The following is a 22,087-nucleotide window of genomic DNA, read 5'->3' as shown; positions in this document are numbered from 1 at the left end:
ATAAAATAATTTTCTTATAAATATTTTTTATACCAAAATTCTATTTAAAAGTGAAGTCTTCTCGCGAGTATTTATTGCCAACACTAACTTTAATTTAACTCAATTCACTTTTAATGCATTATAAAATAATTATAATTAAAATTTAATATAACTTATTTTACTTAATCAGAAATTTTAAATGATTAATGAATCCATTTCTATTTATTATTATAATATATATTATTGGAAGATTTTGACTCAAACTATAATAATAATAACAATAACTACGATGAGGATGATATTAATGATGTGATAATAATAATCAAATAAAAGTGAGTATAAATAACATACAAAATAAAATAAAATTTCCCCGCATCTCAGTCTCATAGCTGATGTGACAGCTGTTATATTACAAATCTATTTGACCACCTTTGACCGGTCGAAACTCTGCTTGCTCGAGCCGTCGCGTTATTCTCAGTGCCGTCACAGCGGCGCGTGAGGGGTTCCTTAAGCGAGGAGAGGAGAGGGACCTTTCTGTAAGTTCCGCTCCACCACAGTTCCCACGCTTCCGAATTCCTCCCATTCCAAATCTCACAGAAAAGAGAGAGAGAGAGAGAGAGAGAGAGAGAGAGAGGAGAGGGAGGCATAGAAGAGAAGAATCGGCCTCTTCGGGACGACGACGCTTCGCCACATTTTCTCTCTCCCCCTCTCTCTCCGAGCCTCTGCAATGCGGGCAGCTCTCTTCTCTCTCCTCTGCGTTCTCTCTCTACCGTCTCGCTCTTTCTCTCTCGCCGGCGCAGTCGCCGACGCCGACCACCTCCTCCAGGAGCTCGCCGCCAATGCCTCTACCGTCGCCGCCGAATCCAACTCCTCCCGCCCGAGATCTAAGGAGGACAGCTTGGCCGGCATGATCGATCGCGCACTGGAGAAGGAGTTCACCGAGAATGAGGATCAGTCCCAAGGTTTGGCTATATTATATCTCTGCTCTCTTTGTTTGGGATTTGGTGCCTGTGCGGTTAATTTCAGGGGTTCTTACCCAGGGTTTTGCATTTTGAGGAATTTGGAAATTTTAGGCTTCAACGTCGCAATTGCTCCTGAGTTGCTGTATATAGAGTTTAACTACTCCTTTATCCGACATTCGGCAATTTTCTTTTTATTTGTGGACTGTGAGGAGAAAGGCCAAATCTACCTAGGGCTAGAGACCAAATCATTGCGGACCGACTAAGAATCATGGCAATTGATAAAGCAGACGAGTGAAAGAGGTTTTCATGTTGTTGGCAACCGCGTAGTTCATGCATGCATCATACGATTCATTCCGTGTGTCATGCCGTCACTTGGACAGAGAGCTTGGCCTGTTGCTGCACTTTTTTTTTTCTTTTGTCGCTCTTACATTTCCAAATTTTGCATCATGTTTCTTGTGACAATTTCATTGGATGCCATCACAATTTTTGTTTCCATTACTTCTAATTTCTTATATATATATATATATATATATAGTTTCTAGAAGATCAACTACATAATTGTCGGCCAAACTTTTGGAGTTGTTTCTTGGTTGGGCTTTTAATTGGTAACTTAGAATTCATGTAACTGACCACACCTAGTGAGATTAAGGCTTGATATGTTGTTTGCTGATCAGATTTTTGCCCATACGGATCCTGTCTGGAAAAAAAGTTGTGTATACCAACTTATGTGATTAGCCAAAAAAAGAAGCAAACAACACATAAAATATATATCTATTGTCTCCTCCTGGTAAGACCTTAGAACAAAGGAAACATTCTAAATGTATTACCCATGGACGGTAATGGTGCTAGCTTTACGTGCCCTGTTAGCACATTGTGGGAAATGAAGAAAGAAAGAAATGGATCTAGCAAATGCTTATTTTCATACCAGAGAAAAAGTGGAAAGAAGGCTTCTGTTTGCTATGGAGAAGAAGTGGGGAGAAATGAAATGAAGTGATTGATGGGGTTCAGCAGATTTTGTTTTAAATACTCAAAGAAGTGAAATTTGTGTCTCTTGGGATCAATTCCATTGTTGATGTGGCAGCTTTTGTGACCAGGGTAAGTATTTTTGTCTTGTAGCCTCTGCACTTCTCTGCCCAGCAATGATCCATCAGCTGAGAGGAGATTGTCCTTAAATACTTTCCTCTCTCTTCTTTCTACAAATTATTATAGTTGTTAAAGGCATGCTTGAGGTGCACCTAGGCACAAGGCGCACAGAGGTGTAGCACTATGCTTGAGGCGCTGCCTAGGCACACAAAGCGTGCGCCTCATGCAAGGTGAAACTCACATGAGGTGCATTCCTTGTATATTATGTGTATTAAAATCCTATTTCTTGTCCATTTTTCATCTTAGATCTTATTTCTTGTTGATTTGATTGCATATTCTTGTATATTGGTGAGAGGCAAACCTAGCAATTTAAGACGGAGGTTTGTCAGATCTCCTACTCACCAGGATTCTTTGGCAGTGATGTTTACTTGCTAGAGAACTACCCATGTTTGCTTTTTGCTTCATTTTTTTTTCTCTTATAATTTCTTTTGCAATTTAGAAGAAACAACTTGTATTATGTAATTGTTTTTCGTTGCATAAACAACAACAATAATATATCCAGCCTTTATCCCATTATGTGGGGTCGGCTACATGAATTCTAGACTTTTATGTATTTATGTCTTTTGTCATATCTTCATTTAGGCCCATACACTTCATATCAAACTTTAATGTCTCTTTCAAAGTTTTCTTGGTCTACCTCTATCTTTTTTTTTTTTACTAGTTATTCAATTTCATAACTCTCCTCACATGAGCGTTTCTTGGTCTCCTTCTCACATGACCAAACCATCTTAGTTTAGTCTCTCTCATCTTCTCCTCAATTGGCACTATTCCTACCTTATTACGAATAATCTCATTTCTATTTTTATCTTTTCTTGTATGGCCGCACATCTATTTTAGCATCCTCATCTCTGCTACGCTCGTCTTTTGCTCATGCTGGTATTTGACTGCCTAACATTCTGAGCCATACAACAAGACTGGTCTTATAACTGTCCTATTGAAATTTCTTTTCAGTTTTAATGGGATTTTACCATCACATAACACCCCTGATGCATTTCTCTATTTTAGCCAACCTGTCTTAATTCTATGCGTGACATCCTCGTGAATTTCTCCATCTTTTTGAATCACTGATCCCAAATATCGAAAATGGTATTTTCTTTGTAATATTTGGTCTTCGAATTTTATTATAATATCCTCCACTCTTGCATTCTTACTAAATTTACATTCCATATATTCTGTTTTCCTTCTACTTAATTTAAATCCCTTAAATTCTAAGTTGTTTCTCCACAATTCAAGCTTAGTGTTCATTCCCTCTTTTGTTTCATCCACCAACACTATGTCATCTGCAAATAGCATACACCATGACACCTCTGTCTGAATGTGTTTAGTGAGTTCATTCATTACTAAAGTAAATAAATATGGACTTAGTGCAAAACCTTGATGCAGTCCCATTGTAATTTTAAACGGTTCAGTATCCCCTCCGCATGTTCTGACCCTTGTTTCTGCACCGTGATACATGTTCTTAAAAGCTTGTATATAGGTTATTCAAATTCATTTCTTCTCTAAAACCCTCCATAATACTTCTCTAGGGACCCTATCATAGGCCTTTTCTAGATCTATAAACACCATATGCAGGTCCTTCTGATGATCCTGATACCTTTCCATTAGGCGTCTTAGTAGGTATATAGTTTTCATTGTTGACCTATCAGGCATGAAACTAAACTAATTTTTTGAGACATTTGTTTCTTTTCTGAGCCTCTGCTCTATTACTCTCTCAGAAAGTTTCATGGTATGGCTCATTAACTTAATTCCTCTGTAATTTTCACAGTTTTGAACATCTCATTTGTTCTTGTATATAGGAACCAAAGTACTCTTCCTCCACTCATCTAGCATCTTTTTTGATTTAAGGATCACGTTAAATAATTTCGTTAGCCAATAGATACCCTCTTCTCCCATGCATTTCCATGCTTCTATTGGTATATTATCCGATCCCACCGCCTTATGATTTTTCATCTTTTTTAATGCTTGCTTTATTTCATTTGGACTTATGTATCGATAAAATGTATAGCTCTCGTTCCCTTCGGAGTTACTAAGATGTCCCAACCTAACTCTTGTGTCCCCACTATCATTGAATAATTTTGTGAAATACTCCTTCCATCTCTCCTTAATCGCTCCCTCATTCACTAATACATTTTGATTTTCATTTTTTATGCATTTCACTTGGTTTAGATCCCTTGTTTTTATTTCTCTTGCTTTAGCTAATTTATATATATCTCTTTCTCCATCTTTTGTATCAAGCCGTTTATATAGATTCTCATATGCGTTTGACCTTGCTTCACTAACAACTCTTTTTGCTTCCTTTTCGTTTCTTTATAATTTTTTAAATTTTCTTCATTGTTGCATTGATATACAGCCTTATAGCAAGTTTTCTTATTTCTAATTTTCAATTGTACCTCTTCATTCCACCACCAAGACGTTTTAAGGTTTGGGGCTCTACCATTTGTCTCTCCAAGGACTACCTTTGTCGTGCTTCTCAGGGCAGTAGCCATTTCCGTCCACATTTGGTTTTCCTATCCTTCTCCATTCTATTTCTTTCTACCCCTTAATTTTTCTTTGAAAATTAGTTATTTCTCCCCTTTTAAATCCCACCATCTAATTTTTGGATTTTGTTTTATGTGATTTTTTCTCTTCCAATTTCTTACTTGGATGTCAAGTATCAAAAGTCTATGTTGAGTAGTGTCACAGCCCTAGGGTTTGGCTAGGGTTGTGATAGGAATTTGGAAGGATTTAGGGAAGAGAAAGCAGAAAGGGAAGGAGATTTAGAACTGAAACAAAGAGAAATGGGGAGGAAAGAGAAGAAGAACCGAGAGAGAGAATTAAGAGAGAGAAACTTAATTCCTAACAACAGCCTTATATAGGCATCATTGACTTCTAGCAGCCTAACCACTTGCTAACAATATATCCTAACAGTTATTATAAACCTATTACAAGATTACCCCCCTTTTATTATATTCCTATTACAACATTGACCCTCCTATACTCCTAGGTACATGACAATTCCCTCCGCCTTAAAATGTTTCTTGTCCCCAAGAAACTTATTATCGTTGAGTTGCTCTTTCTTCATCCAATTCCAACATTTTCTATTTGCTTCATTCGTCTTTCCTTCTTTCTCCTCTTAGGCCTCTTCTTCTTTGTTCTTAAGTTTGCAAGATCCATCCCAAACATAATTTGGCTTAGAGCTGCAATAGAAGCAACCTGATTGGCCTCAATGATTTCAAGTTCAAATTTGTGAGTGCTTGATGAAATAGGAGACCCAAGCTGCAGAAGGTGCTTGTCCCTAAACAAGTTCCTCACCTGGAAGAAATTTGAAAGGGGCAGAGGAAAGGTGGATTCAATCTTGAATGGATCATTAGCTGAGTTAATTTCTACTTGAAGATGTGAATGTTGCTCAATAATCGGCTTCCTTTCAACATGACCACTCAAAATTGTCACTTCCGGCTGCTCCAATACCAAGAAATCCAGACCCTTAATGTCCTCATATGGAGGTTTTCCAACAAACAAACCATCTGCCCCTGTCGGTAATTTAGCGACATCTTTATGTTTCTCAGAATATTCCCGATGCTCACTCTCAACATTTTTATTCTCCACTTCAGCAACACCTTCTTCTTTTTGCTCACCAGAATATTTCAGAAGCTTGCTCGCCATAGCTTCCTTCTCCAATAATCTTCTGTTACAAAAATTCAATCCAGGCTTGTTATTATCCAAAACCATAGGCAATGGAAAAGTATCATTAGAAGCTCCACCATCAATTCCATTTCTGATAAAATTCTGATTTGGAACACCATTTGATCCTTCCATCCCTGCTCTAATCACCAGAGGTAACGGATTGGCTTTAGCTTCCTCGATCAGTTCCTCAAATGCTGCCTTATTAATCTGTTCATCACAGATTCTCTTTGAATAATGCCATTCACCACCAATATCATCACTAATGTTGCATTCCTCCTTGATAATTCTGCTGGAACCGGTACACTTCTTCCACTCCACATTGGAGATAGGTAGTGAATCCGCTTCTCGACTTCTTGCTTTCTCCTTCAGCTGCTCCATTTTAAGGTAGTCTTCTCTGTTAAAACTCCCATGATAATCCTCAAAGTATTCGGCAGGAAACTTGTAATGATACTCCTTAGATAGTATCATTGCAAACTCTTGCAACTTTTCGCGTATCATTTGGCCGAATTCTTTGCTCGATTCATGTACCACACTTCTTGTTCCTTTGTCCAATTGGCTGATCCCCATCTCCAACTTCTTTTTCCATGCATAAGGCTTCTGGCCAAACTTCCCCTGATGTCTATCTCCAGCTGAACATGCAACATCCTTCCGCTGCAAGTTAGGCTCCCATGGTCTCATGCAAGCTTTGTTCATCATGGCAGAAATTTCATGACTGCAGCAGACTTCGTCTGCTGGTTCCGTCATTGCTGTGAAGCAGTCTTTGATCCCACCAATTTGGCCACGTCACCTTTAATTATCAGCCGACACACACCTCCTCTTGCGTCGGAATCAATTTCGAGATTTACTCAGAAATTTCCTTGTTGCTTCTCTGTCTCCAATGCCTAACTCTCTGGAATTGTTGGAATTGCACCCGAAGAATAAACCGAAGGCTAAGGAATTACTCTCAGAGTTAGCTGAAACACGTTTTCGATTGGCCTCGGAGATTCGCTCGCTCCTTTTCACCTTCAAATTCAAACGAGAGGTTATTAGAAATTCGGTATCGCCAAAGCCGCCTGACTTGTTTCGCCACCACGATCGCTGGACTTTGCAACTTCTTGTGATGCAATTGGCTCAGCTCAACCCCTTACAAATCGCGCGCTCTATGATACCTTCCGATTCAGAATCACCTGGGCTGTTCGTTTCCTTTGATCAATTGTGATGCAACCAACGGAATTCTCTGGAATTGAGAATTGATGGTTGCAGTAATCTATGAATTGGCTCCCAAATCTGTCGAAATTGCTTTGCCCATCCACTTCGAACAAACTTACTGCAATTCGCGGCTGAGCGTCAACCTTCTGCTCACTTCACCCAATCACTTCTTTGAAACGCCTCTGGACCAGCAACTCGCTGATGTTCAATAGTGGCGTAGGAACTTGCTTCTCATTGTCAACTTCCTAATTTGCGTCAATTTCCGAAGTATGCTTCACCTTCACACGTCTTCAAATCTAGGCTGAGATTAGCAATGTTTCTAGCCACGAAACTACCGCTGCGCCACTCGAATTCGCCTCCAATTTCAACTCAGTATTGCTGCGGACCTTTCCTAGTCTGCATCGTCTTCACTTCCGAACCGAAGTGGCTTTGCTCGGTTTTGCTTTTCAATTCCGAGTTTGCTCTACTCGGCGACGCCTTCCAAATCCAAGTTCAATTCTGACTTCAGTTGGTGCTTTTTCCCCGAGGAGCGTTGCCTCCAATATTCAAGTCGCAGTGGATTACGGAACCTTTTCTGCCTGCTGTTCCCGACTTGCAACAGTCGCGACCCTCCCAATCACCGTTCGACCATCGGCTCGTTTATAGACTTCACCTGAATTGCTTCATATAATCGCCAAGGAAAACGCCTGGTTCCAGCAGAAAAACTATCCGCTCACCTCCGATCACCAACTGCGAATGCTCCTATGTTCGCGTCGCCTCCGTCGAAATCGCTGTTCACTCAACTGCCTGACCTAATCACCTTCAAATTTCGAACTGAAATTATAGCCAACGAATCGATCGAAATTCTCCTATTGAAATCGCCTGGGTTGCTCGCCTACTAATTCTGATTAGCTGAAATTGCTCCAAGAGTTCTTGGAAGCACCGACGGAACGGCCTAGCCAATTCGGTTTCACACGCCTTCACAATCTGGACCGTAATCCAGATTCTCAGCCGAGAATTCCTCCGACGGAATCACTGAGGCTGATTTAACCTGCAAAATTTGAACACATATTGCTAGAATTCACAACTTGAATGGCCGGCTCTCTTCAAATCGAATCAAATCACAGCCAAGGATTGGTTGCTTTGATACCAATTGTCACAGCCCTAGGGTTTGGCTAGGGTTGTGATAGGAATTTGGAAGGATTTAGGGAAGAGAAAGCAGAAAGGGAAGGAGATTTAGAACTGAAACAAAGAGAAATGGGGAGGAAAGAGAAGAAGAACCGAGAGAGAGAATTAAGAGAGAGAATTAAGAGAGAGAATAGAGTTTGAAATTTCAATTCATCAATTCAAGCATATCCAATAAACTCCTAACAGCAGCCTTATATAGGCATCATTGACTTCTAACAGCCTAATCACTTGCTAACAATATATCCTAACAGTTATTATAAACTTATTACAAGATTATCCCCCTTTTATTATATTCCTATTACAACATTGACCCTCCTATACTCCTAGGTACATGACAAGTAGTCAAACACTCCCCCTACAATCCTTACAACATAACCAATCCTCTTGTCTCATGAGGAAGTAATCTATTTGGGTGTTTGATGCGGCATTTTTATATGTGATTAAGTGTTTGTCCCATTTTTTGAACCTAGTATTGGTTATTATGAGCCCTTATGCCATAACAAAATTTAGAATAGACTTACCCTCATTATTAATTTCCCCGAATCCATACCCTCCATGTACCTTTCTATAGCCGTTTCCATCTCTACTCACGTGATCATTTAATTCACCTCCTATAATCACTTTATCTCCTCTTGGTATCATTTGTATGAGTCTCTCTAGGTCCTCCCAAAATTTTGCCTTTATCTCCTCACCTAACCTCGCTTGTGATGCATATGTACTAAAGATATTCATAGTCATTATTCCTAGACCAACCTTTACCATAATAATCCTATCCCCTATTCTCTTTACATCCACTACCTCATCTACTAAGCTTTTATCCATAATAATCCCCACTCCATTTTTCGCTCGATCATTTCCTGTGTACCATATTTTATATCCAGTTTCTGATAAAGTTTTTGCTTTTTTCCGTACCCATCTCATCTCTTGAAGGCACATAATATTAATTTTTCTCCTAATCATCACATCTGCCACTTCCATAGTTTTGCCTGTTAGTGTTCCTATGTTCTATGACCCAATTCTTAATCTATGATTTTGGTTTTGGTTTTGGTTTTGACTTTGAATTTGATTTTATTTTTTATTTTGGTTTTGATTTTGGACTAGCTTCTTTTTCCACATCAGTCCAAGTAAATGTGGGGACCCTTGCTCATTTGTCACTACATCCGGGCACTGATGCAGCGGCCCTAGCTCACTTGACACTACACGCAGGCAGTGTAGCCCGTCGCTATGAAGAGTTACACCCCTACGGTTTTTCATAGTTTGTCTAGTTCATGTTTTGGATCTGACTAGGTTTTACGTTGGCTGTCGACTACCTAACACAACCCTCTTCCTTTATCCGAGCTTGGGACCGGCAGTGGATAACATCCCTAGGCGGAGTTAATTGTTTTTCGTTGCATGTTCTACTATATTTTTTTCTTTCTTTCTTTTAATTTCTATTGCAATTTAGAAGAAACTAATTGCTAAGGAACAAATGTTTTCATTGTGTGATTTATTGATTTTTTTCCTCTCTCTTCTAATTTCTTTTACAATTTAAAAGAAACTAATTGTTTTTCTGTAACTTTTTGTGCTATGTGTTATGCTATAATTTTTTTTTCTTTCTTCTAATTGCAAAAAAAAAAATTAGAATAAACTAATTGTTTTCTTGTAATTGTTTTTTGCAGTGTGGTCTGTTGTAATTTTTTCTTTCCTCTAATCTCTTTTGTAGTTAGAAGAAACTAATTGATTTTTTGCAATAATATTAGTTGTAATTATAGGGTTGGTTAGTTTCATTTATGATTTTATGAGTTTGCATCTACCTCCTTATAGGTACATATTGAAAAGAATGGTGTATAAGTATTTTATAAGCATTTTGGATAAATGTGCGCCTCATGTGCCCAAGGCTCGTGCTTTGCCTTGCACCTCGTGCCTCGCACCTAGGCCCCAAGCGCTAATTTGCTTCTCAGTGCACCTTGTGCCTTTGACAAATATGATACACATGTATATATTTATAAAGGTTGACCCTATGCATGAGGCTCCCACATTGAGGGCTTTGGGGAAGGTCAATTGTATGCAGCCTTACCCTTACCCTCACACGCAAATATATACATATATATACACACACGCAGATATATTCTTAATTTTAAGTTCATTTCTTTTGGCTAAAGTCAGGGAAATTCGATGAGTCTCAAGGTTGCATTGCTTGGTTTTATGAGATTTCTTTTTTCTGTGTTTTACACTTATTTGAAGGAAAGTAATGCAGGTGAGTTATTTTTAATTACTTCATTTGGGAAGTTATATTCTCTGTTATTTGTGTTTGAGCAAAAGAAAAAACAAGTTCCCTGACTTTTTGTTCTGCAGATACAGATCCTGGGAGCTTTAACAACAGTGTTGCTGATCAGCAGGTTGGTAGAGATTGTCTTCCTCTTCTTTTTTTCCTTGTTGCAAATATTTTGTTGTTATTTTCTGTAAGGCTCTTAAAATTATTTTGTGTTTTTCATATAGAAATGTAAAGGAAAAGATATGGTTAGTTATAACTTTAGGGGCATGTAATATTTACTGTGGTGCCCTTGTTGTCTATATCCCTAGAATTATCTATATACTGAAGCAGGATCAGAAAGAAAATAATGGCATCGAGTAGTTTGATTGAGAAGGTGCTCTTGAAAAGAGAGAGACAACCCCCCTCCTAGTAGATATAGCATTTTCCACCACGCCAAATTTTTTTTAAAAGCTCTCACTGGAAACCATCCCATCTTTGATTGCCTTCACATTAAAGGTTGAATGCAACAGTTGACACAAATAAGAAGGCAAGTACCACTTTGCAATCTTATTAACTTCTAAAACTTCTAATAATTCACCTTAGCCTTGATACAGCATGGAAAGAAGAGCAGCACATATATGAGATCACCTCTTTGTCCTTAAAAGACATTGTATCATCTGGAAACAACAATTACTCACTGCCGATGCTTCAGTCTGCCTTGTTTTATTGATTACTCTCCTGCTTCATTGCATTTTCTGACAATATTTTTTTATTGTTTCCAATTTTATCAGGCAGTTTTGGAAACAGTTGCTAGGGTTAAGTCCAAAAAAAATGACACCAAGGAGGAGAAGTAAGTATTTCTATCTTATGGAGTGCTAACAGGTTGTCTAGAATTTATACTAATATGAGTCTTATGCCAGGTCATTTCAACTTCATAATGTTTTCAAATTCGAAAATGACAATGGAGCAGAAGATATGCCAAAATTAATAGATCGAAAGGTATGCATTGTACTTGCGACCTGAAAAGAGAACTTGCATGCATCACATTTATTTCTTTGTACAGTTGTACAAAAGTTTACACGCACTCTGATCAGATAATGTTTTCTAGGCTAAGTTCTAAGCTGTTGAAGTAGTGATCCAATTATCTGAATGTTTTTCTCAGGATAATGTCTTCATCATATCAAATCCCAAGTCAAAATATCCTGTACTGCAGTTAGACTTGAGGTCTCTCTCTCTCTCTCTTCTCTCTCTCTCTACAAGTTACTCATCAACGAATCCAAAGCTTTAAAAAATCCTTTGACAGGTTGATATCCGATCTTGTGGTGGTCATTGTTTTTGCAACATGTGGTGGCATTGCATTTGCTTGTGCTGGACAGCCGGTTGGCCCTCTCATTTTTGCTCTGCTGTATTCACGATGAACTCCAAGTTTTCAGAAAGTTTATATTTTATATGTTTTTGTCCTTCATGGGAGCTGCATTGATGATAAATTTTTCAAATTTGTTTTGGTTTCTGTTTGTGATTCTTTAATGTAATTAACTTTAATTCACCTTTTTTTACACTGAAGTGTCTTTTCTGTTTTCACAATTTACAGGTAATTACTGGATATTTGCTTGCAGGATCTGTTGTTGGACCTGGTGGCTTTAGTTTTGTTAGTGAAATGGTGCAAGTATGTTGCTTCAGTTTCCATTATGCGTCTAGAAAATTTTGTTAAAAATTTCTTAATAGTCTGTTTGTTCTGCTTAAATAAGAGAATTTGAATGGTTTCATGTGGTTGTTAAGAGTTAAGCTTAGGTCACAATATGGTTCTTAAAACGGTTGTACTTGTGATAACTTATGATTTTGGAGAAGGAACTAACTGAGCATATGTGTAAAGCTGCTGAATTTATCCACTGACTTAGTGTGTTTAAGCCCGTAATTGGTGGATGTTCTGTAGTTACCCACTGATATTCATGTTAAATTTGCTTCATTTTGAATGGGAGTGATATTCTCTCAAATTTGGGAGTGTAAATTTGTTTGTACTGTTTGCTCAGTTGTTGTATTTGGCTTTATATGATGTTTCATTTTGCACTTGCAAGTTATTATGTGTTTTCACATAATGCCTTCACTTTCTCATTAGTATTGTAAACAGGTTGAAACTGTGGCTCAGTTTGGTGTTATTTTTCTTCTTTTTGCACTGGGCCTGGAGTTCTCTGCAAAAAAGGTTGGCCTATATTGCTCTTCCTGAATTTACGAGTTCCCAGTCAATTTCATAAGCTGTGATTGATCCTTCATTTTATAACTGCAGCTTCGTGTTGTTCGAGCAGTTGCTGTTTTAGGAGGCTTGCTGCAGATATTACTATTTATGTGCTTGTGTGGAATAATAGCCACAGTATGTCTAATAATTTCATCTCAGTCTTCATGTGCAGTTGTTTTATTTGTGGCATTACCAAACCTGATTATGAGTAACTACTATCACTCATGTTGCTTGCTTTAGATCTCCAATCACCCCCTTTGCACAAATGTGATGTAATTAATATATAAATCTTCAACTTATCTAGGCAGGCTCAAAGCTCAGGTATACCTCTTCTTTTAATAACATTATTGAAAGGCGTGGACATAGGTTGTTATCTTGGCCCGGCCTAGCCAACTTAATTCCTATAACTGGTTTGGCTCAGCCGCCCATATTCTTGTAATTGCTCTGGCTATACCCCTATGTTCTGTAATCAAATTGGCCTACTCTTTTTCGGAAATATGAATTTCTGCATTATCTATTAATTAGCACCCAGTCATTGCCAGTCAGCCACACATACTAGCTATCAATTTTGGGCCTGCAGAGTTCTTTTTCAAGCTTTGTTCTCTCATATTTTACTTTCTTCTGGTGTTTTGAGCTATTGTTGTTGCAAAGGTTGTTAAGAAAAATGGAGCTTTTCTGTTGTTTGAGGCATTTGGTGTCTATTCATGCAAGGAGGAGGACACCACAGCAAGGAATTCATCCATCACTGTTGGGCCATGGGGGAACCAGTCATTTCTGGAGGATCAAAAGATTGTCGTAGTGGGGTTTTAACCTCACCAAATTGACATCTTTTAAGCTATCCACACTGTTTGGGCCACAATAGAACTAGTCACTTTTGGAGGATCAGAAGATTGTCGTAGTGGGGTTATTAACCTTGCCAAAGTTGACATCCTTTAAGACATCCATATATTCACCCTCTGCCATTAGTGAAGACCACCCAACAAAGGAAGAAAAATCTCAGCTCCTATTTCCATGTTGATTGTTAGAAAAAGTTGATCAAGACTCGAAGGCGAGTCTTTTCAACTTGGAGATAATGATTTATGAAAGTGGGTACCAATCCAGATTGAAAAATTAACAAGCCACACACTCTTGGGAGTGTTACAAAACCCACTCTTGGTTAGTTGTAGAAGACACCTTTTGAGAATATCGTTGAATATTATAAATATAAGGTTTTTCATGTCATCTCTTCTCTAGTTGAGGATTCTCGGAGTGTGAGTGTTAATCCTTGATCCTGCCTCTCAAGGTGGTGATTTGGCCAAAAGTAGTTATAGTGGGGTTATTAACATTGCCAAGATCAACACCCCTTCAAGGCGTCCTTACGTTAGAGAGATAAAGGAGGGGGGGGGGGGGGGGGTTGACCATGGTTTCTATATGATAGAGAAAGGAGAAAGAAAGAGACCTAGTTGAAGCTTCAGCCATGGTTTCATTTGATCAAAATAAAATTATTTAAAATAAAATTATTTGTAGTCAATTTTAATTTGAATATTTAAGAGCTTGATACATTTTTCTTGAAAGATCGTCTTTATATTGGAGTTTGAATTGTTTTTGCTCAGTTTTTTATTATCTTAATGGCAAAGAAAAGAGGGGCACTAGTTTTCTCTGATGCTAATTGCCACTCACTATTTCCTGACTAGGGCATGCTTTCTCGACTCTGCTATGAGATATCACAAGGGAGTCTAATATACATAGTATAAATGTTGGTTTTTCTCCTTTAGCTCCCAAACCTTTTCAGCTTTTGAATGATTAAGGTTGAATTCATCTTCACTACTCTCAATTTATTTTTTAGTAAACTATCGGAAGTTCCCACTCCACTATCAACAATTTTAAGGTATTTTTCACTCAATAGTTGAAGTGCTAATGTATTGACCATTGTAAGTCATTTGTTGACAGTTACTAGGTATCAGTAACCAATTGTTGAATGACCATCACCAACTTGTCAACTTCCTCATGCGCAGCTCCCCATTTCTACACTCCTGCATACTGTCAAATTCTTAAGATGGACACATTCAAATGTTTCCATAGCAATGTTGATAGTCTATAAATGTCCTTTGACCAAATTATATTTCCTCAACACTGTTGGCTGTTTACTGATACCTGTCAACTGTTCTTTGTACTGCATTCCTACTGGGTTTCCTTTGATTGTTGCTTAAAATATGGTTGTGGTTTGGTTCATTTTGAGAATTAAAAATAACAAATAATAGTAAAATTTTAAATGTTAAAAACATAAAAACAAGTCGGTATCCAAATAGTATTAACTGCTAAAACATTTATATCAATGTCATTTCTGGTAATTTGATTGTTAAAAGAACTTTATTTCAATCACTAGCCAAAGACAGGTAACAACACTAAAAGCATTTCTCAGATGATTTAGCCAAATGCTAAACTGCTTCTTCCTGAAAGTGATTCTTGCAAAAGTGTTTTGTGCAGAAGTGATTCTCATGACAGCAAAATTTTTATAGCAATGCCAACTAGGAACTGAGGCTTGTGGTTGTTGTATATTGCTTTCAAATTCTCTTCCCATCTTACTGTACAAGGTTTGCCCCTTTATTAGTGATTCTCAATTAAATGATTTGCCTAATATATATATATATATATGGAAACTCAAGACAGCTAAACTCATTTTACATAAGGGTGCAGATAATCAATTTGAGAAAATTTAACACAGAACAAAGAAGTGCATATAATACTCAATTTGTGAACAACTTCTTTTAGCTGCTTTTTTGCTTTGAAACAGTTAAGGGTTGTTTGGCATTTGACCTCTTTTGCTCAACAAAGAACCTTTTTGAAATTAAAAAGCACAATAATTCACAAATCAAAAGTCACCAAAAAATGAATTTGTTTTTATTTTTCCATTGTAGCAGAAGAAAGAAGACACAATTTTATAAAAGAACAGGTAATCATGAGGACAAGTGACCTTTATCATCTTTATATACTTAGGAGTAAAACCCTTTTTTTTTTTTTTTTTTTTGCAATGAAAGGAGAAATAGGCTTCCCTTGGACAGATTTATAAAGATTGAGGGATCCACCAGGGCCACTTTCTTTCTTTGGATTGCCTCCTTGCTTCATTTTGATGATCAATCTGAGGAAGAGCCCAACTGGTTATAGACTGTTGCTACTCTCGCAAGAGTTATGCAGCATCAATGGAACATCTTCTTTTAGACTAGTTGCTAGAGATTTGTGGAGATCTATCTATTTTGTTTTTGGCATTCAGTTGATTGAACCAGCCTAACTTGTGGATCTGCTTTATGCTTGTGTTTATACTTGTCCTACAAGGACCTTAAGCTGCACCTTGATGATTTTTTTTTTTTTTGGTGTCATGTGGTAGATACGTATGAAAGAAATTTGAGAGCTTTTGAGGAAGTTGAGAGTCCAATACAGTTGTGAAAGGATCTATTCTTTTGGTTGAGAGAGCACTTCTCTCACTCTTGGTACTTTTATGCAGATAATTGAATTCTTTTTCTTAGGGCTTTGCCTTTGTGGCAGTTCTTGTTAGTATAGCTTTATTCATTCCCTAATTTTTTATCATAAAAGATAAATAGGTGGGAATATTGTTAGATATTCCTATTGATGTTGAAATAACTAATTCTTTTGGAAATATTTTGAGAATTTCAATAAGTTTTATTATATTTGGATAGAAATATTGGAATTTTGGTTCAGCTTGTGTGTTTCATGTTGATCTGTTAGTAAATAGAAACATTTCAACCATTTTGGTGGAAAAAGATATGATATTTTGTTTCATAAGGTTATTGTGATTAATCCCATGGAGAAACGTTGTTATCATCATTCTAATTTCCATCAGAGCAAAAGGGATTAAACACACACATACACACTGAGAAAGAAAAAAAATCCAGAATAGTTGGACAATTTGTTTACATTTCTCAACATTGGCTATCTGATAGGTTTAGCTGAATGCTTTATGCAGTTATGTGGTGGTGGTGTGTCTGAGGGGGTTTTCATTGGTGCTTTCTTATCCATGTCATCGACTGCTGTTGTAAGTGTCGTCAAATAACTCTTTAGTTAGTTACTTGTTGACTATGCACTTTTCCTCTCAAACAATTTATGTGCATTCTTTTTTGCTATTTTACCTGGGAAGTTTGATTTAGTTTATCAGGACCTAAAATCTTTATATGTTCTTTTTATTGTAAACCCTATGGTAGAAATAATTCATTTGACACTGATCTTAAATTTTTGAGGAATGCTTTAAACTATGTTGCTCAGTAACATAATTTGGTAAAATCTTGTGGTGTTTTCTTTAGTGAGGATTAAGTTTGGCCTTCCCAATACTTTTTCTGTGCACTTTTATTTGCATGTGGGGAGAGAGATCATTAACTTTACTCACAAAATTGTTTTTATCCCCCCCTTTTTTTTTCCTTCTGGTTCATCCCGGTAATTTTTATCCACAGTCTAGATAAAATATTGGCAATAGGTGGATACCTCATTCAGTGTCTTTCTCAGTTTGTAAACATACTGATGCATATAGGGACAGCCAAAATAGCACAAACACAAGGATGTAGTATTGAAACAATGGACAGCAAATAACACACTTAAATAACTGTAGAAAATACTTCTTTGCTTAATTATCAAAGGATGTACATGGCCCTCTTTTATGGAGGGAGAATAAATACAAGAAAGGAAACAAAGAAGATACAAAGAAAGGAAAGCTACATATTTACAAAGGGAAACAATATAGACAAACATTAGGAAACTTTCCTAAGACCAGATTAGGACATATCCTATTCTAGTTATAGAAACTTCCAAAGAGGCATGATCTCTTCTTCAAGACTTCTCATAACTAGGCTGCCGTATCCTTACCATAACTAGGCTGCCATATTACTAGCACTCCCCCAGTCCCCCTCAAGCTAGAGAATGGATATCTACCATTCTCAGTTTGCATACTTGATCTTCAAACTTCTTGGCTACTAGACCCTTTGTGAAAATATCAGCCACCTGTTCCTCAAATGAACCATGAGGTATTTGAATGAGGCTTGTATCTATCTTTTCTTTTATGAAGTGACGATCAATTTCAATGTGCTTCATTCTATCATGCTGGATAGGATTGTGTGCAATACTTATGGTTGACTTGTTATCACAAAACAACCTAAGTGCACCTTGAGTCTCGATCTTCAAGTGCTTTAGAATGATCCTTAGCCAAAACAGCTCACATATACCAAGAGCCATTTCCTTGAATTTTGATTCTGCACTTGATCTAGCCACAACTCTGTTTCTTGCTCCTCCAAGACACTAGGTTTCCACCTAGGAACACACAATACCTTATAGTTGATCTTCTATCAGTAAGAGATCCAGCATAATCAACGTCAGTAAAGCCTCTAACATCCAATTCATTTGCTTTTTTGAACAATATTCCTTTACCTGGGGTAGCTTTTAGGTAGCCAAGGATTTTCCTTACAGCCTGCATATGTTCTTTAGTTGGGTTGTGCATAAATTGGCTTACAAGACTAACAACAAATGTGATATCTAGTCTGGTATGGGAGAGATATATCAAACGGCTAACCAACCATTGATATCTCCCCATATCAATTGGTTGACTACCAGGATTTTGCCACAATTTGCAATTAGGTACTACTAGAATACTAGACGCTTTCCCCCTGGTCAGCCCCATTTCGGCCAACAAATCCAAGATATATTTTCTCTGAGATAGAAAAATACCATCCCTAGAGTAGGCCATCTCAATTCCTAAGAAGTACTTAAGGACACCAAGATCTTTAATTTCAAATTCTTGGGCTAGATTCCCTTTCAGCACCTTCTGTTCTTCCTCCTCATCACCTGTGACAATTATGTCATCCACATAGACTAGCAAAGCAGTAATCTTACCTTCCCTTGAGTGTTTTATGAAGAGAGTGTGATCTCCCCAGCTTTGATTGTATCCCATAGTCTTCACGGCCTTAGAGAATCTGCCAAACTAGGCCCTTGGGGACTGCTTGAGCTCATAAAGAGCTTTCTCGGGTCTGCATACTTTCTCGGCATCTCCTTCTTGAAATCCTGGAGGCAAATTCATAAAAACTTCTTCTTCTAGGTCTCCATGTAAGAGTGCATTTTTTACATCAAATTGCTATAATTTCCAACCAAAATAAGTAGCTAATGAAATAAGAATTCTCACCGTTGTCATCTTTGCCACAGGAGCAAATGTCTCAAAATAATCTATGCCATAAGATTGAGTCCTTTGGCTACCAACCTAGCTTTATGTCTTTCCAATATCCCATCAACCTTATATTTCACATTGAAAAGCCATTTACAGCCTATCGGCATGACCCCCTTTGGTTGAGAAACAATCTCCCATGTCTGATTTTTCTTCAGTGCTCTAATCTCCTCCAACATGGCTTGCTTCCAGTTCTGATCTTTTAAGGCCTCATATGTTGATTTAGGAATGATAATTGAATCCAATGATGCTAGGAAACCTTTGTGACTTGGTGACAGTCGATGATAGGACAAAAGATTAACCAAGGGATGCTGGGTACAACTTTTGACCCCCTTTCTAATAGCAATAGGAAGGTCTAGATCATCATAGATTGGGTTAGAAGGTTCTGGAACAAAAGACTATAAATTCCTTACCTGGATTAGGATCAGATGGTGATGTTTGCTGAGAGTTTAGAGCGGGTTGTCTTCTATTGAATACATAGGGAGATCATTTAAACCTTACTGGCAGCTGTTCTTGATGAGGAACAGCTGGTGCACTGCTATTTGACTGAGTTTGAGCAGCAAGAGGAGACTGAGGGAACTAAGAGACCATGGGAAACTGAGAGTGAGATTCGGGTAAGGCTGGAGCTAAGTGCTGTTGTTATTGGACAGAGATTGGGGATGCTTCTAAGAGAGGTTCTAAGAGAGGAAGTACATCCCCACAGCAAGAGAAATGGTCACCATCAACTAAATTCTCCCCTTGGTGACCAGCCTTGGGTGAAGAAAAGAATGGTGTAGTCTCAACAAAGGTCACATCTTTAGAAGTGTAAAACTTCTTGGTAGAGGGATGATAGCATTTGTACCCCTTTTGAGTAGGGGAATATCCCAAGAAAATGCACTTTAGCGCCCTAGGATCAAGCTTGTCTCTATGTTCCTTGGGAACATCAACGAAAGAGACACAACCAAAGGCTTTTAAGAGAAGAAGGGAATGCAAAGTTAGGTCCGGATAATGGGTAGACATAAACTAAAATGGGGACTAGTGATTGAGGATTTTGGTGGGTACCCGGTTTATCAAGCATGTTGCGGTAAGAATGGCTTTGCCCCAAAAATGCTTAGGCACATGATGATGATAGGTCCCGATTCATGGGACTTACCAAAGAAGGTTCAAGGGATAGGGGTGGGGTGGTAAATTGGCTGGCTGGCATAACAGCCAGCCATGTGCGTAAGGGATAGAGTGGGGAAATTGTTGGGTTGTGTAACAACCTAGCAAGTGTGTGTAACAGAATGCGGTTGAGGGGGGAGAGAGGGATATATGTAGAGGGTTAGAATATTGGTAAGGGGGGAGATTTTGGTATTGAGTTCTTGGGAGAGTTTAAGGGTTCTCGAATGCCCAGTTTTCTTCTTGTAATTGGATTGAGTTGGTGAATTGAATAGAAGATTCAGTGTTTTCTTTTTTTGGTTCCTATCAATTTGGTATCAGAGTGTCATCGATCTTAATGGTGAACTTGACGGATCGAGTAGGAAAATTGGAAGGGAGGGTGGAAGGCGTGCAACAGGAACTTGATGCCATGAGGGGTGTGGTTCAATCGGTGGGGAAGAAGGTAGCGAGCTTGCTGGAATAGTTCGCTTGGATGAGAACAAGGTGGGAAGAGTAGGAACGGGAGAGGAAGAACGAGGAGAGACGAGAGGAGCAAGAGAGAGAGAGAGAGAGAAAGGGGGAGTGAGGTGAGGAAGACCAACCTGCGGGTTTGCCCTTGTCAAGGGAGGGAACGCCGGTAGTTGGAGGGAGAAGTGGCGAAGGGGGCGACTGGGTCGATGGTGTCGGAAGGCAGGAGTATCGTGGGAGATGCCTGAAAATACCCATCTTCGAGGGAGATGATCCAGATGGCTGGGTCTTTAGGGTTGAGCGCTACTTCATTGTGAACTAGCTGTCCGATGTGGAGAAGCTGAAGACAGCAGCCTTATGCGTTGAAGGAGCAACTCTGTCGTGGTTCCAGTGGGAGCAGCGAAGGCAACGGGTGAGGAGTTGGGGGGAGCTTAAGGTGATGGGTGAAAAGTTGGGAGTTGCGGTGAATGGGCTGGCTGACGAGGAGAAGATGGAGGGGATGCAGAAGGGAGTTGACGCCATAAGAGGGGAGGATCAAGAACGGGAGAGGAAGAGCAAAGCGAAGAAGGGAGATAGTCCTTCGGAATTTACCCAGAATTTCGAGGGATCACTTGGAATCGAAATGGGTAGGGAGTTCAACGGTGGAATTGGAGGGAATTGGCGGCCGGAAGTGCGGGGAAGAAAGCTGGAGATGCCGCTTGTTGAAGGCGAAGAACTTGACGGCTGCATATTCTAAGCCGAACATTACTTTGTGGTGGCTGGGATGACTGATGAGGAGAAGTTAGATGCAGCAGCATTGTATTTGGAGGGTGTTGCATTTTCATGGTTCCAATGGAAGCAACGGAGGCCAAGAGTGAGAAGCTGGGAAGAGCTAAAGGGGCTGCTGAGGAATCACTTAGGATCCATGCAGGAAGGCACGGTGGAGAAGTCGAACGAGCTGGAGGACACGATGGAGAGTGAGATGGTGGAATTGTCGCGGAATTCCATGGTAGGCCTAACTCCACCACAGACGATGAAGGTAAAATTCTATGGTGTTGGGGAGTTCACCGGCGAGGCAGAAGGGTAGCCGACGATCGGTCCGTTTAAAATGCCAAGGACTGTCGATTTGGAGACATCCAAGGAGAGCATCTTACCGATGAGTGGGGTGCCATCAATGGTCCAGGTTGTCTGGGAAGCTAGGTTGATTCTTAGCCCAGTTTCTTAGAGATTTCACACGGGGTGGGTTGATAACGGAGGGCCCCCCATGTATTCTCACCATCATGAGGGGGTGGGTGCCCCGTCCAAGCAGGTCATGATGGTGGAAGGGCAGCCTGTTTCTAGAAGTCAATGGCTCAATTTGCATTCTGTTGTGGAGCCCAATGGTATTGACCCAAAGATGGGAATTTGGGCGAACTTCATGATGAGGTTGAGAAGTGGTCAGCCATGAAACAAATGACAAAGTCAAGGGGCTGGGAAGTTGTATCAATGACCGAGGATGCAGTCATTGGAATGGGAAATGCTGAAAATCAAAAAACCTACTACGAATGAGTGCTATGAAGAAAGAGCACAAAATGAGTCTCTTGTCAGTCAAGAATCTAATGACCCTAATGTAGCCTGGAATGTGCCACTGCAAGCATGCATGCATGCACAAAATTCCTCTTGTTGAAATAGAACGAGGCCATCTCTTCTCCAAAGTTAGAAAGAGATGTCATTTGATGGTTGGGGTTGCTGAGGTTGACTAGATTCTCAGCCTAGAAGGG

The 22,087-nt window shown here is 39.0% G+C and overlaps 1 protein-coding gene across 11 annotated transcripts in view; it reads left to right on the top strand.

Annotated features, from left to right (window-relative positions):
- The first annotated feature begins 516 nt into the window (after positions 1-516).
- Positions 517-22,087, top strand: part of LOC127795004 (K(+) efflux antiporter 4-like) — a 38,778-nt gene continuing 17,207 nt past the window's right edge. For 8 of the 11 annotated variants that reach the window (XR_008021729.1, XM_052326390.1, XM_052326397.1 and 5 more), the window contains exons 1-10: positions 517-941; positions 10,437-10,480; positions 11,127-11,185; positions 11,256-11,334; positions 11,498-11,559; positions 11,639-11,714; positions 11,927-12,001; positions 12,464-12,535; positions 12,620-12,703; positions 16,530-16,598. Coding sequence is in view for 10 of the 11 variants with exons in the window: in XM_052326390.1 (XP_052182350.1) it covers positions 707-941; positions 10,437-10,480; positions 11,127-11,185; positions 11,256-11,334; positions 11,498-11,559; positions 11,639-11,714; positions 11,927-12,001; positions 12,464-12,535; positions 12,620-12,703; positions 16,530-16,598 (855 nt within the window). In the remaining variant the exon portion in view is untranslated. The remainder of the gene's footprint in view (positions 942-10,436; positions 10,481-11,126; positions 11,186-11,255; positions 11,335-11,497; positions 11,560-11,638; positions 11,715-11,926; positions 12,002-12,463; positions 12,536-12,619; positions 12,704-16,529; positions 16,599-22,087) is intronic. The other 3 variants (XM_052326393.1, XM_052326391.1, XM_052326392.1) reach the window with 2 other exon arrangements.

This window comes from Diospyros lotus, chromosome 2, assembly GCF_014633365.1.
Source record: "Diospyros lotus cultivar Yz01 chromosome 2, ASM1463336v1, whole genome shotgun sequence".
In the NCBI taxonomy this organism is placed as follows: Eukaryota; Viridiplantae; Streptophyta; class Magnoliopsida; order Ericales; family Ebenaceae; genus Diospyros; species Diospyros lotus.
This window is presented reverse-complemented; position numbering and strand designations above follow the sequence as displayed.